At 48.9% G+C, this 16768-nt stretch overlaps 1 protein-coding gene across 1 annotated transcript in view; it reads right to left on the reverse strand.

Annotated features, from left to right (window-relative positions):
- Nucleotides 1–16768, reverse strand: part of Tenm4 (teneurin transmembrane protein 4) — a 664092-nt gene that overhangs the window by 162829 nt on the left and 484495 nt on the right. Inside the window, 1 exon segment of the mRNA XM_057756666.1 lies at nt 2741–2911. Within this exon segment, the coding sequence (XP_057612649.1) occupies nt 2741–2911 (171 nt within the window).

A 16768-nucleotide genomic window follows, 5' to 3' on the forward strand; every position in this document is an offset into this window, starting at 1 on the left:
TTTTTATTCCATTGCAAAGAGAAGGTATCCATAGCCCACAGAGTCAACTGTCAGAAATGCTTGTTTATTCAGTGACTCCCCCTCCCCCATTGAAGCAGACACAAGGTCTCACGGTCTCGCTTAGGGAAGCGGCTACGTTTGGCTTCTGTCCCATGATGACCCTGAAATGGTTACAACCACTTTTAAAATATAAATTATCCTTTGATTTTATTCTCCCAGACATGACAAACACAGCATTGGGATTATCGTGTATTTAATTTAATCCTCCAAACCTTAGGAGGACCCGTGAGGGGAAACGTTAATTGGTATATATCTCTAGGATCTTCGTGTCTGACGTGGAATGGTCCCAGACTAGGTGGACACGATGAGGGACACCAGACGAACTGATGACCACTCAGGATGAGTGGCTCCCCCGCTGGTCTCTGAGAAGAGCCATCATCACCCTTGTTCTACAGGCAAGAGAACCAAGGCCAGACGAATGAGGTAACTAGTATAAGCTCACAGAACAAATGAAAGGTTGGGTTGAGCACCACATCTTGGACAAGGTGGCTCCAGGGTACACTCAGCCCCTTTCAATCGCCTGATACTGCTCCTCCCGCCAGCACGGGGCACAGACGCTAATCTCAACTCTGCAATGGATTCTTTTCCCTGATACCATCAGAAGGGACCAGAAATGTGCCCTCCTGGTACAGTTGACATTTTCATGATTGAGATAGAGTCTAAGGAAGCAGAGGTTTATCATCACGATTAAAAACAGAGGCCGAGTAGACTTGGTTTGGCTGGGGTGGGGTGGGGAAGAACCATGTGGTCTCCCATAGACTACAGGAAGCTTTCCCTCTGCTTTTCAGGCACACGTGTGGTTTCTCACCGTAATCGCTCTTGCTGCTGACTGTTTTCCAGTACTGCCCTGAGTCTGAGGGGTTTATAAACAGCATTTCCATTTGCATCAGTAATGACAGATAATCCCTTTAAGCAAAAATCCTCCAATTAAAATAAGCCAATAAGACAGTGCAATTTTAGGTTGCCTCTTATCTACACCTCCTGCTTCTCCAGAAAAACTAAAGAGAACCCAAACAGCCCACAGACTAATTTCATTAGGGTTGGAGATTTCAGATAGATTTAATTCCCGCTGAAGGAATGTCTGTTGGAGATCACGGTGGGAAGAAACTGCACTGTGTAACAGGAGACCCTTTGCCAACTCCATGATGAGTAGAGACACTTGAAGTGTGTTTCCACAGGCTTACTCTAAAGACAATTATCCCTTTAGGGGGTCTTTGCCTGTGGCACTGGACAGGATAAACTGGTATGAGCATGGCAAGTCACCGGCAGGACCATGGACAGTGCCCCCTTGGTTCAAAAGATTCCTGTGATGAGTCTGAGGAATCTCACCTGTAGGGCTTGCAAGTTACACTGCACGCTATAAGGTACCTATGGCCCAGGGTTTTTTGAAGGGGGGGGGGAGTGAAGCCTAGAATGCCTGGCTCAGGGGACATGCTTAAGCACACATCATAGTGTCTCCTTACGTCACACGGACTACTCCAGTGGTCCCATGCCTGCTAACTCCTTCCCTACCCTGCCACTGGGCAAAGCAGCAGACGTTATTCAGTGGTTTGGGTACTGCCTGGCCTTTCCTCTCTAAAGAGTTGGTAAGCATTTGGATTTGATTCTTTCAGAAGTCGCCTCTCCTCACATAGCTCCGTAAGGTAAGAGACAAGGCAGCTGTGCTGACTGGGGAAGAGCACAGCAGCATTGCAGAGCACAGCAGAGGCAGGAGAAGGGAAGGCTGCTGGACTGAAGGACAATCGGGCTGGCCTGAGAGCCTACACATCTTCGCAGTCATGGTAAGCCTGAGCCACTCCTGGCTGACCATGAAGGAAGTTGTATCAAGGAGCTCTTATCAAGACCCTTGAGGAATTTAAAATACGGGTCTGTGACTCCCTCTCAAGAATGCCAAACCCAAAGTGTCACCACCATTTCTTTTATGGATAGAAATATCTTTGTCTCAATGTAGAACAGGATTTCACATCCATATCATCTCTGAGGTCCTGTAACCGGGGTGGGGGACGGTCAGGTGGGGAAACAGATGGAGGGGGTGGGAGACTTTGGGTCTCAGACCTGAGTTCATATACTCAATGCTGACACTCTGTGGGTCAAGCCACTTCATGGGATCATTCGCGTTTATACCTAGAATGGACATAGATAATTATACCCACGTCACAGGGTTTCTGTGAGGTTTAAGTGTACAGTGAAATGACCTTAGAAGTTTTGATGCAAACACAGCAAACAGTAATTATTGTTACTACTGCAGATGAGGAAGCTGGCCAGATGGATTAGTAACTTATTCCAGGTCATTGGAGTGGGCTGATGACCTGAAATGTTTTCATTGAAACACACGGCCCTGTCTTGTCCCACACATGACCCCTGGTACCACAGGGCGACCCAGTAGTCCTCCCCCTGACCCCACACAAAGATGGATAGCTGGTGATGCGAATGCCCCAGTGCATCCTGGGAAGCACGGAATGGGATACAGCAGAGCACCGTGGGTCCTTCTGAACCCCGCTCCGAGCTCACACCGACAGGGAATTGGGATGAAGACACAGGTAGACCGCAGCCAGCATGGAGTGCAGAAGATGGAAGAAGCATGAGCCGTGAGTTAGGCACACAGTGTGCATGATGGAGGCCTTCTCCAGTCACAGGCAGACACAGAGGACTCACGACACGGACAGCGCAGTGACCCTACCTTCCGTGGCTCCTTTGCCTTTCCTGTCAGGGTTCTCTAAGCCAGTGCCCCCCGAGGGATACAGGGAGACGTCCGTTGGCACAGGCCAACTGCTGGCTGTGTCCTCCGTGATCTCATACATCTGCCCCTCCATCGGCTGCAGGTGCCAGTTTAGGCCAAACAGGTGCATGGCTGTGGTAAGCAATGAGAAGAGTCATCTTTTTCTGCTGGAGGCGGAAACGGAGCTCCCAAGCCACAAGGAGAGGGGGTCTGGGGTGGGGAACACAGACCCTAGGCTCAGCTCAACATCAGCCCCCTGGAGGGAGATCGCTTAGAGTGCCAGCCCCTGCAGGGGCACTTGGGACACAGTGATGATCCAGGTTTAAAGCTTGCCCTCAAGGGGCTCACAGTCTGGTGATGTTGGGGATGGATGAGGGGAGTCAGTTTCCGGAGGTCTTGACCTTTTTCTTCAAAAGAGAAATGACAGTCTAGGGCAGAGAAGCATAACTCGTATCACAAAGACTTATTTCCTTAATAGAAAAATAACACCCACACATAAGCAAAGTGTAACTCTGCAGTAGAAAAACGGGCATAGGAGATGAACAGACAGGTGAGGGAATGGGACATGCCTTTGGCTCTTAATTGTGTGTAAAGGACTGGGAAAGAGATCTAAGTTAAACTCTGAAATAGTATTTCTCACATATGCTTTGGCTAAGGTACAAAGGGCTGAAAAGAATATGTTGGCAGAGGGTGGGGAGCAAGCACCCACATACTTTGCCCGCGGTATGTGATAAAAGTCATGAAACTTAAAATACATTCACTTTTTACCCTGGGATTTCAAGGTCCCAACTGTAGAAAATTCTCCTCTGGATATACTCACACATTTAATAAATTATGTACGTACAAGGTTACTCATTACAGCATAATTTTAACAGCAAAATTTCATAAATTGGTCCACTGATAAGAGTCTGGGTAGGGTCTATCCACACAACACAATAACACAGATCGTAAATAGACCGAGGAAGTTTTTATGTGTTTTCTTTGTTTGCTTGTTTTTGAAGAAAAACCATAACCTACAGAAGAATGTGTTGACACACTGCTTTTGGCTTTAAACTATACAGAGTACCAGGAAGAATGTGAAAGGCAGTCCTAACACCAGGTGCTCCCTGGGAGGAAAGAGGATGCTGCAGGGCATGATGGGAGGGCGATGCTCCGCACATCTCCATTTTGTAGCATAGGCGTGTCTCCCTGCTTTAAGCAATATTTTTCCCAAGTAAGAGGCTACCAGATAGCCTGGTGCACCCATCTAGAAGAGGCTGCGCGACAAGCGAAAACGAACACCGAACTATGCCATGCTTGAGAAGGCTGGGAAGACTATTCCCCCAAAGATTTGTAATCCAGTGTGTGACAGCCGTGCGAACTTCACCTTGGGAATCAAGACTTCGCTGTTGACACGGGCATGGTGGGGCACACTTGTGACCCCAGCAGTGGGGAGGCAGAGGAGGCAGACTGTGAGGGGAAGGTCTAGATGGGAAGCCAGTCTGCTCCATCTGGTGAGCGCCTTTCACAAAAACAAAAAGCCAGGCCCACGAAGGTGACTGCACTGCTAAAAACACGTATTACGCAAGTCTGATGAACTGGGTTTGATCCCCAAAGCTGGCATTTGGAGTCTGCGTAGTGGCAAAGACAACAGAAGAAATTGTTGTTTCTTCCAACAGAAGTGGGAGGAGAGACCAACCCCCTAAAAATCGTCCTCTGAAGTCTGCTTGAATGTTGTGGCATGCATGTGCCCATATTCACAGTATGCGTATGTGTGCGCATGCACACATACATACACATACACACACACGTGCGCAGACATGTGCACACACAACTGAAACTAAAAATCATCCCACAGAATGAAACAAGACTGAGCCTTGCCAGCGGTGTGCACTCAGCACTCAGGAGCTCACTCTGGCTTTTACACCTGTAGCCAACCTTTCCCTTCTCGGGTCCTGCACCATGTTAAGGGTCATGCCCCTTCATCTAGTGGATAAAACTATTTTTAAAGGTCCTCGGTGGCAGACTCGGGCGAGTCAGTATTGATTCAGACAGCCAAAGTCCACAGTAACACAGTGAAGACAGATGGATCAGGAAGTCCACTCAGAAGGTCAGGGCCCAGAGGAGGAGGTGACTGAGAAGGAGGACCACAGGAATGCAGAGAGGATACACAGACGGGAAGGTCCATGGACTTATACTTATAACCCACTGTGTGTGTCTGGTAACTTGTATACACAATGTCTGATTCTCACGGCAACCCCACTAGACCCAGCTTAGAGAACACGAACAGATATTAGATCTTAATACAAATTAATTTTTTAAAAAAAACCCAGAAAGTTAGTTGAAACCATGGTATTTGTAAGACAATGATTGAGAATTTTACTGTGTACCAGAGACTGTGTTAAAACTAGTCAGGGCAACATATATGTTAGCTTTCACAACAACCCCAAAAGGCTAATCTTCGTAGCCAGATATTACAGATGACCAAGTGAGGGAAGGAAGAGACAAGCATGTGCAAGGTTGAAAGGGCAAGAAGAAGCAGAGTGTGGTCTAGAACTCACATCTGCCCAGACCTGAAAACTCACACCGTGAGTCTCTCTGCTATGGAGTCCAGGCTCCACCCACTTAGCCTCGTATCAGCTCTATTTCACAAGGTGGACATAAGAAGACACCCCTTCCTGGACATCAGACATTCTCCTAGGCTGAGACATAGGACCGTTCCACAGGATGCTGAAGAACAGATCTACAACAGCCTTTTAGCCACAGAACACTGTAGAGAATCTGGCTCACACAGCACATTCTGTGGCTCCAGGTCATGGTCAAATCATATAGCGGACAGGCACAGGCTTGATCTAGCCAGGAGGTTGCATTTTGGCGATGACAGGAAGAATGACCTTTGCTCTGGTTTCTGTGATATGGTACCAGAGTAAGGAAACTGGTCCTGAACCCTAACAGTTGCTTCCTAGCCACAGTAGTATATTCTGAGAAATGGGGAAATACGTTCTGTCGTGTTTTTAGTACTGAAACAGTTGAGTACTGTGTCCGAGGGGCACTGTATCAGAGGAGTATACCATGCCAGTGGGCACTATACAACTAGCATGCCATGTTGGAGGAATACCATGTCAGAGGTGCACTGTGTTAGAAGTGTACACCATATCAGTGGGATACTGCATAACTGGTGTGCCTCATCAGAGGGCGTTCATGTCTGTGGTATCGCATGTAAGGGAGATACCACACCACGTCAGAGAGGTTTCATGGCTGTGCTATCACATATAAAGGAGATACCACGTTAGAGGGGTTTCATGTCTGTGGTATCACATACAAGGGAGATACCATGTCAGAGGGGTTTGCCATGATGAAAACACCTAAGGGTCCCATGATGAGCGCACCATATCATCAGTGGGCCACGTGGCAAGGTGCTTTGCCTGTGTACACAATCACTGTGTTTCCCTGGGTGTCAGGTTTGTGCTGTTGGTAATAACAGTGCCGGTGACAACAGCGGCTCCCGCTGACTGAGTCCTGCGGGGAGTCCTGCGCCAGGTGCTCCCCTGCTTTCCGCTCTGAGTGACGGCGGCAATAAGGCGACTGTTAGTGTGCCTGCGAGGGAGGAAGCTGCCACCCTAGGCTGCACTAGCTCACGCTTCTACTGGCCTTCCTACCGCTTTAATCTATATATTGCCAACTCCAAAGGTAATGGAGAACTCCCCTGAACCGCACACAGCTCGGATGAACACCATTAAGTGAGCAGAGCTTCTTCCCCTGTTTGAGTCAATTATCTTTTCGGAGAGCACCAAGCGCTGTCTTGTTAAAAGGTCATGAGAATTAACTAATTCCAGAGTGAGGAGGATGCTCTTGGCTCTGTGAAGAGAAATATTTTTATTGTCAGGGCTTTTTCTTAATTTGAGGAGGATACAAATACAAGCCTTTCCTTTAAAAAAAAAAAAAGGCAGGGTTCGGGTGGGTGGGAGGCAGGGTTTCAGAGACGAATCTGATTCCCAAGTCCAGGGTCCCTGGGGAAGCTAAGAGGGTAAGGCAGGGCACAGTGGGAAGGGAGCCGTGCATGGGGAAGTGTGTGCTGACATTGTCTCCTCTCTCTTCTGCCTCCGTGGTAGTAACAGAGGCCCACACAGCAGCTGGGAGGGTGACAGACAGTTCCTGTGACCTGGGGAAGAGGCCCCCAGGAAAGTAAAGCTCCATCCGAAACCACGTGTGACTGATTCCCCAGAGATTGGGCCACCCTGGAATGACAGGGTGGACATGGAGGACAGTGGCAGGGAAAGGACCCAGGTCATAAAGATGGGTGTGACACTTAACTACTGGCCCCATCAGGCAAAAGGTACCAAATGGTATAAGAGTAACGAGTCTGCTACAGGGGGTCACCAACCACTTTCTGATTGGGATTCAGGCCCCAGAGACAGGAGGGAATTCACATTGGGCACTATAAACCTTGTAAGGAGCCCAGGGCTAGGAGGACAGAGTCCTTAGTTGGGAAGTACCTCTTTTATTCTGCTAAACAGACATGATGTGCCCGTCAGATTGCCTTCTGAATAGTTGCATCTATCCCCATAGATTAGCGCAGGGACACTTCCTTAAACAGTACATATTAACAACCGCAAAGACTCACAACTGGCCAGAGTGCTGACAGTAAGCACTGAAAATGCCCAGCCATACCTGAGACATCTTTATCGCCCTCTCCAAGGGTCAGAAGACAAAAGCACAAGAGCAGAAGGAGGGGGTGGAATATTGTAGAACGCTACTTTCTGGTCACGTGACCTTTGTACTTTTCAACTACAGCTGCTAGATTACCTGAACAAGATGGAGCCTATCAACATCCAGTCATGCAAGGGGGAGGGGGAGAGGTGTCTGAGGCTCCACCCACCCAGGAAGATCTAGAGGCCATTATAGGCTACAGGTGGACAGAGACATTTTCTGTTGTGGTGTAGCCACTGGTAAGGCATTCACACTTCTGGGAGTCACCTCTTACTCAGATATAGGCAAAGCTAATGAAACTGTTTGGGTCACAGATTACAAAGAAAGGACATGAAGTCAAAGGGGAAGCTGGGAGGAGACGGAGCGAACAGTGGGAAGGACACAACAGGGAGCAATGAAGGGTGAAAGTGATCAAAATGCATTGTATGCATGTGTGAGCGCCATAACAAAGCCCATTATCAGGCATGATTAGGATGTAATAATAAAAGCCATTGGAATCATCAGAAGGTAAGAATTACAGACGTGGAGTTCGAGGAGGCAGAGGTTAGCGAGCAATAGATAGCATCTTGAAGCCCAGAGGAAGAGGACTTTTATTAGCTGTCATCAGGGGTCAATAGAAGTCATGCTAGAAGCCCTCAGTTCCGTCACTGTCCTGTCCGGCAGGTGGGGAGTTTTACAGTCTTCGGTGATGGACAAGAAGAAGAGAGAGGAAGAGAAATAGTCTGGTCTGCTCGACTGGCTCTAACAGATGCATGCACGCATGTGTGCGTGCAAGCTCAGTCAGGAATTCAGTCCTCAGAGTTCAGAAGCTGTAGCCAACACCCAATCCCTGAAAGTCACTCGAGTAACAACAGTATCACTGGAAAAGAGTGCACCATGCCCAACAACTTATGATGTCACTCAGTATCACGCATAAAGGTATTAAAATGGAAGCTGATCTAAAGTGACCTTCGAGTTACTGGAAAGGGTTATGGTGAGCTACCTACCGAGACCAGACAGCAGAGCCGTCCTAGAGGTGAGGCATGTTTCTCCTTCTTCCTTTCTACACTTTACTTTCAGTTGAAGATATGGGCCACATAGAGTTACCCTCAAAATAAAACAGGAAATGAGTGTTGGAGACTAGGGGCTGACAGGACCACTAAATGTTGGGGGTCTCTGCCCTACAGGAACCCTCCTTTGAAGTTATGTCAAGCAGCGAATGCAGTTGGCCAAATGTTCTGAAAGTGGCAACCATGAGTTAAAAGTAATAGCAGAAGAAGCCAAGAAACATAAAAGATCCTCCCAGCCTGCCAAAGGATGGACCAAACCATTCGGACATTATTATTATATCATATGACGTTATTATATCATAATTATTGTACCCTTCATCCTCTGAAGAATGAAGAGTCGTCACCCACCAAAGTATATGGCAGGATTACGTCAGTTACCCCCATGCTGTCCATTTAAAGCCAAGGTGCAAACCCCGCTGAAGGATACCGAGAGTGACCTAGATAAGAAACTTGGTTTTCCCATTAGACAACTTGTAATTCAATGGAAAGGTGACAAGATGCTGGAAGAGTTAAGACAGAGGCTGTGGAGAGGTAGCAGGGTCCAGGGATCACCCACATTGAAATGTTAATGATTTCTAAAAGCCGAAAGCCAGGGTGGGAAAGTTCAATTGCTCCAGCTCAGTCCATCTGATCCCGGGACTGACATTTTCCTGCCGCCTTTCCCTGCCCAGCGAGACATGAGTGATGGCTCAGAAAGTGCAAGCTTCATCCTGACATTTGAGGGAGAAAAAAAGGGCTCCATTGATGTTCAGACACACGGAAGGCGCCCTAGCATCCACCCCCTGGAAGAGGCAAATCAACCAAGTCACTAAGCCAGCGGAGGACCAGGCGGAGGAAGGGGGTGTGCAACTCCGTGCTGGAACCTGCTTCACTTGTTCCTGAAGCAGGATTTGTCCAGGGAACGACCGACTAGAGACAGTTATAGCTGCAGGTAACTGTCGGTCCAGGTAGCGTTTAAAAATTATATTTTATTTATTTTTATCTGTATGAGTATTTTGCTGGCATGTGTCTGACCATCACTTGCATGCCTGGTGCCCTCAGGAAAAGGCATCAGAAGCCCTGGAACTGGAGTTATGCATGGTTGTGAGCTGCCATGTGGGTGCTAGGAATCCAACCCTGTCATCCAGAAGAGCGGCCAGTGCTCTTAACCACTGAGCCATCGCTCCAGGCCCATCAAGTGACACATTTTATTGTAAAAGTGGGAACCAATCTGGTCACATGACTGGCTACACCCACCTTTCTGCTTTTGTACTGACATTTGGGATTTCTGTTTGTTTGAAAACAGCCACTTCTATGAAATTGAGGTCAGTAGGATGTTCTGACTTGCAGTCTTCCAAGGAAAGAAAAATGACAAGATCGATATAAACCGAGGTGCCCTGCAAAGGCCACAGCTGTGCTGGAGGCTCTGTAGATGAACTGGCCCCAATTTCACTGGTCGAGGAGAGTGGGATGCTGCAGATCTAGAGCCCACATTACCTGGGGCTGCCTTCGGTCTCCTTGATAGTCCTTCAATACTGGCTGCTGGGAGCCATTTACCCTTCTTGCCGCATCACGGACACGTTGGAATACAGTACCGTATCAGACTACTGGAGCCCCCAACACCAAAGCTAAGCTACCAGCAAGCATCTGAGACCTGTGGGAGTTGACCCTGCTTTGCTGTGACCTAACTGGTGTCCCCAAAAAGCATCTGGCAAATGTATTGCTTTAGGACTTCCCTTAGTTTGGTGACTATAAAATTTCCTTAAACTGTGTCCAGAGTAGAACATGTCACTAGAGCCACCTGTATCCGTATTCCCAGGTCATGGTCTCCATATATGACTCAGGATAAGCTACTTCTTACTGGTATTAGCACCAACACCAATAATGACAGAAAAGACAAATCCACACAACAAAATAAGTTTTTCATCTCCCAGCCCATATGCCCGCTCTTCCTATAAAGCCACCACACCTGAAAGCTCTGACCAAGAGTTCAGTGATACAGAGGTGTGTGTGGAGAGCAACCTGAAGGGGCCTGGACACCTGACACAGGAGACTGGCCAAGGTGCACTGCACACATGACAACAGCCCTGACGAACACCAATGATAACCCACAATAAAGACATCAGAGATGGAGTGTTGGAAAGGGGAGCAGGCTATAAAACTGTATGTTTTTTTCTGGCTGTGCTTCTGCATGTACTTCTGAATCTGCATATAAAAATCAACAAGAGCTGGACATAGTGGTGCACGTCTTTAATCCCGGCACCCAGGAGGCAGAGGCAGGGGGATCTCTGTGAGTTCAAGGCTAGCCTGGTCTACAGAGGTAGTTCCAGAACAGCCAGGACTGTTACACAGAGATACCCTGTCTCAAAAACAAAACAAAACAACAAAAACATCATAGAAATAGATTCAAAGGAACCATGCTTTGAATCTGAGTGTTGGGCTTGGCTTGGGGATACATTTTGTTCTCCTGTAACTAACGGGCAAGGCAAGATCACTCTAAGGGTGATGGAGGAGAGGGAAGAAGCCCAACACACAGCAGCTGTCAGACTCTGGACAAGGGCATCATACTGGGTTCACAGGTGGGAATGAAGGCTCAGAAAGGCTCTGTGACTTCCAAACACCTACGGGGATCTGATGGAGCAGCATCTGAATTTAAATCCCTGTGGTGTCAGAGCCCAGGCTCTCAGTTATCCCCCTCTGAGGAGTCACGAAGGCTAGAACTAAAACAGTAACCACAAAGCAATGCAGTGCACAGCAGGCACAGCTCTGTCCAAAGCACAGAGCGTGGCTGTTTACTGACGTCCTGGCTTTGGACAAAGGTCTCAGCCTCATCACCCTTAGCTTCCTCCTCTTCAAAATGAAACTACCACACCCGTCCCAAAGGATCAGAGAGATGACACGTGGCGTTGCCACAGAGCAGTGCCTAAGAGCTTGACAAATGGCAGCTGTCATGACCACTGTCACTTGGTATCTTGCTGTCCTTAGCTCCTGTACTTACTGAAAAATTAAGCCAGTTCTGTCGCGGCCCCCCATCTTTCTTTCCTTCTCTGTATTCCTCATGACTTCCCTGCCACACCATCTGCAGGCTCCTTCTAGCTGCAGGCGCTCTCTTGTTCCCAGGAGTTGACAGACTTTGGGCACGGAATGCGAGTTATTTGTCCAGCAGATAAAACAGCTTTTATGGGGAGAATCACTATGAAGCGGGCTGACAGGATCCCACCGGTGGCTACGTGGGGCTAATTTTAAATCAAGTAAATACTGCTTTCTCTCCTGTCTCTGGCTAGACCGTGACTGCAGCAATCAGGGCTACAGTCCCTCACTCCGGGACCCACTGTTTCTGGGAATGGACTCTGGCACCATGGACCATTTTTCTGCACTGTGTAGTACTGGGGAGAAGGCCACTTCTGTGTGGCAAGCGTGTGAGCCTGTGGTCAATACGGATGCCCTTTTAACTGGCAGGCACAGAGAACGGGTGAGAGGCAGCTGAAGATAAGAGGAAGCAGGATTTTAATTTGCACAGGAATTCTTACTGTAACAACAGACTAAGGAAGCTCTCTTGCCCCAAACAGCTTTACCAAGACCTCTCCCATGCATTCCTAATGAAGGGGCTGACCTGCTCCTCCAACTTTTCAACCTGCCTGCCTCAGCCTTACTATCTGGCTCTGCCAGTTGCCACCAATGCTGGTTCTCCAGTGGGGACACAGTAATAATGTCTGGTGATGACCAGCCTGGCTTCTGTGGTCAAGGACATGTGACCGCTTCTCCCATGTTGACGCTCTAGCTGTGGGGTGGCTTCCCTCTCTGCAGCTGCCGTTCCCTTATTCCTGAGATGGTAGCATCCATGCTACCTCTGGTGGGATGGAGGGTAGTGAAGTGGGATCAGTGTGTACCGCGGTTCACAGCATCCTGACTGCTTCTGTGGTCTATCAGGGTTTGTGATGAAGAGGTAAAACAAGGACCTCTGGGGACTTTAAGAGGCCTGAGATTATGTTTTAGGACGGAGGAAAGTTGCTACCCTGACTATTTTGCTTTGGAGACCTACTAGCCCCTTCGAAGAGCAGCTGAAGAGACTCAGGCTTGGCCGACGCATTTGTGGAGGGACCTGGGCAAGAACTGAACCCACATCTGCAGCTATGTAGCTCTGAGCTCTTTCCATGAAAAAAAAATCTGGTTCTGAAGGCACAAAGAACTCCATTGTGTGTGAGAGCAGAGAACGCAATCTTAGAGCTTGCTCTCTCGCCAGGCACCACATTCCAGGCAGAAGGAGCCCAGTCCAGTGTCCAGCATGGGCAGTAGGTCCCAGTCCAGGCCATGTGAGGAGGCTGAGGAACCTCCTTCCCCACTCCCAGCATAGCTTCAGAGATGTGAAGAGGGGTGGGCAGGGATGTGTGAGGACCGTCAGGAAAACAGCCACAGCCCTGACTTAAGGTTTGCTCCCTTGTGCATGGTCCTAATGCTGGAGAAGTCACTCTCGCAAGATCACTTAAAAGACCCTTTAAGGCAGATATTGTTAGTAACCCATGTTATAGATGAGGTGTCTCAGAGCGGAGCCAGACGGCAGGTATTAACTGAGTTTCGTAGTTTTAAAAAAGCGGACTCCCAAATGTTTCCAATTGCACTATTTACTAAAGGCGTGCTGTGCGCGATAGCCGCAGATGGAGTCCTGGTAACTCTGCTCCTGCTGTTGCCAAGGAAGCACAGCCCGGGCAGCCCTCCTCCCTAGTTAATCTCAAGCCCAACAAAAGTGGCTTCCTGAGAGCACTGCTGAGGGAACAAGCAGTCAGAGAGCGACCCTGCAGAGAGGACACTGGAGCCTGGTCAGGGCCTGTCTGCACCTCCAGATCGAGACTCTACTAAGGACCTTGAGATCAGAGAAACTCAGGAACAGCCTGCCTATTCACACCGCTCAGCTGGGGGCATGCAACCCTGTCTTCAGGCAGCAAAGCCCTCAGCAGGCAAGTCTGGGAAAGGCTTGTCATTTCCTTAGGCAGCAAGACACAGAGTCCTCTCTGCAGCACTTGCAGCCACGCCAGTCACAAGTGCACCTAAGGCATGGCTGCATGCATCCACGCTGCAACACCAGTCACAAGTCCACCTAAGGCATGGCTGCATGCATCCACGCTGCAACACCAGTCACAAGTCCACCTAAGGCATGGCTGCATGCATCCACGCTGCAACACCAGTCACAAGTCCACCTAAGGCTTGGCTGCATGCATCCACGCTGCAACACCAGTCACAAGTCCACCTAAGGCTTGGCTGCATGCAGCTGACTGCACCTCACTGTCACAGCACCCTCCTTCGCCTTCAGAAAAGATCTAACGCAGCTAAATTTTAAACTTAAGTGTAGCCACTGCCGGTGGCTCGAGGGAAGACACTGCAGCTAATGTTCTGCTCCCACAGCTCCTAGAGGAGAGGCTGTGGTTGGCCCCAGGAGCAAAACTTCTACGTCCTGGTTTCCTGTGGCACAAGAACCGTGTGACTTACCCTCTGCTTTTTCTATGATCAAAGTCAATTAGGAAGTGGTCCCTACAGCCTCTCAAGTGGGGTTTTAATTCGAGCATGCGTTCTTAGTGGAGGGCTTCCCCGACTGGAATATTTGCTTTTGACAGGGATGAGGGCAGATAACTTACCTTTACAGACTTGTGGGGTTTATAAAGGGAATGTTCACCGTGAAACCTCGCAGGACAGCCTGGAGACAGGCTCCTGCCCTCGGGTGTCTCCTACCCTTTGATCACTGTGGTTTCTTGCTTTCCTGTCCCTGACTGTTACATGACAGATGTGAGGAGCTGTTGTTCTCTGCATACACAGACCCCTGTGTTTAGCTCCGTCTTTGATTGGGAAATTGGAGGGAGGTGCAGGCGCCATACGGATGACGTCCAGGGCCGTACAGATGATGGTGATGGTATGAACCATGGCCACCGGCTTTAAGCGGAAGCTGTCACATGTCTTGCGCTGTGTCTAGACACCGCATATCAGGCCAACCTGGGCTACCTGAGACCCTGTCTCAAAAAGTGCAAAAAGTCAAAATGAATAAGGAAATAAAGAAAAATAATCCATTCTCACAAATTCCCCTGTGGCATGTAGTACCTGCCTTAACAAGAAAGGACGCTGGGGCTCAAAGCGGCTCAGCAACTTGCCCTACCTTTCCGTTTAGTACGAGGTACAGATTAAATTGAAATCCGAGCTGGGCCTAGGCTGACTATACCCTCTTGCTTCCTGATTAAATAAGGAGCCCTGGAAATGACAAGCATTGGGGGAAATGGTCAGTCCTTTAGTATCTGAACCTGTTGAACGGCTCACATTTTACCGGCAGTATTTCCCCAGGAGAACAGGCACCTGGGTAAGATCATGTCACAGCAGACTCGATTTTAGGAGGGCATCTCGATGTGTGTTGATGATCATGTCTGACAGACTCCACCCCTTGGCTTCTCTCTGAATGAATATCTTGCTTTGTATGGATTCCATTGTCCCTCAACGCCCCTGTCCAGTCCACATCTGTGCTTCTGACCTTGGCCTGGAGAGTCTATGACCTTATCAACTTTTAGACAGTTTCCCTCTTTTATAAGACTTGCTTCCAATACTGCCTCTTCCCTCAAGGACTTTTGCCAGGCAATCGAGACCCCTCCCCTGGCCTTTACTTAATGTCCCACACCTCTGCCTGGCACTGCCCTGCTGGTGCCCATTTGTGCTTCCTTTCCTAGGTGACTATGGAGAGTACCACAGGCTCCAGAAGGGCATAAGTGAGGTGCTGGCCTTCCTGGATAATGACATTTCAGTAGAGCTCTTTTGCGGGTTCTTAATTTGGATTTGTTGAGACAAAGCCTGGCTTTGCAGCTCAGGCTGCCTTCAAGCCTACTGTTCAACATCAGCCTCCCAGGTGCTGGGGTTACAGCAGTACACCCCCATGTCTGGCTTGTGTAGGGGTTTTGGAAAAGAACACACAGAGAGAAGCAGGTGGCACGTGGCAGGTGGCACCCTCCAGAATGAAGATCTGCTTCCTTCTTGGGGTCCCTTGTGACCCATAGTTCCCATGGATCTCAGCTGACCCAAGATCACATACAAAGCTCCATGCTTACACTGAGGAGACTAGACACCAGAGTAGGGTCTGGGGTTCCGTCCTATCCTGCAGCATTGACCTGTCAACACCTGGTCACCCAGAAATCCCGTTCGAGAGGAAGAAAGAAGGAAACCGCAGACATGAAGATGTCCACAGAAGTGTTGTACACAGCGAATGGAGCCAGCAGCGGTAGCAGTAGCATGGATGTAAGCACTCTTTCCCTCACCCTGTGGCGCCTGCATGAGTAACAACATCCTGGTACCGTTAGTCCAGAGTCATTTTGCTCCTTGACACTTGGCACTTGGCTTTGCAATTAGCGTCTTCATTACATTATTCTCCAGTCAAAAGCAAATGAACAATCAAAGACACAAAGAAACAAGCAAATACAACAACCTACTTCTTGATAATTCTGCTGCCAGGAAGATCACCCCCCCAAACTGTTCTATGTGGGCAGTGCATCAGACTGGAAGCCTTTCTTTCCTGCTGAGCTCAAACATGTTGCCTGAGTCATAATTTCAGTCAGGTTCTTGTGTGTTCATTTTTATTCCTGCCTTACAAATAAAAAATGGAGAGCTTGATGAAGACAGGGCTTGCCCAGATGGCGGGGCTAGTGTCTGGAGGGATGGCACAGACGGGACCATGGGCCTCTAAAGACTGTGCACTTACCCCTCCTCTCAGTCCAGATGCCTGTGCATATGGGCAGGGGCCAAAGGGGGACACGGGATGTCCTGCTCTACCACTGCCCATCGTACTTCTTTGAGACCGACTCTAACCAAACATGGAGTTGGGCTGGCAGTCAGTAACCCTCAGAGGTCCTTACACTGGCTTCTAGGAAAGTGTATAGCTATGCCAGCATTTTTCTGTGGATGCTGGGAATTGAAATTCTGTCCTCGTGCTTATATCCAATGGATCATCTCCCAAGCCTCTCCCATCTTTTTATGCCTCATGCCTGACTCTGTCCTTTGGAAACGCACAGAGTGCATCTGCTTGTTCTCCGGGACAGCATTTCTGACATGCCACTCTCTAGGCCTTCCTTTGGGGAGCTGGAGGTCAGCTGTAAAGAGTGCAACCCATAGACATCTTCTTACAGGGCAGGGGAGAAACCGGTCCTAGAGAGAAAGGCATTGATGCGGGATCCTGTATCCTGACCATTCCTTCCTCCTCATGAAAGATCAGGTACTGTGGATTCTTCCCTCCATGCTTTGGTGATAAAGC

This window comes from Chionomys nivalis, chromosome 23 (genome assembly GCF_950005125.1).
Source record: "Chionomys nivalis chromosome 23, mChiNiv1.1, whole genome shotgun sequence".
Classification (NCBI taxonomy): Eukaryota; Metazoa; Chordata; class Mammalia; order Rodentia; family Cricetidae; genus Chionomys; species Chionomys nivalis.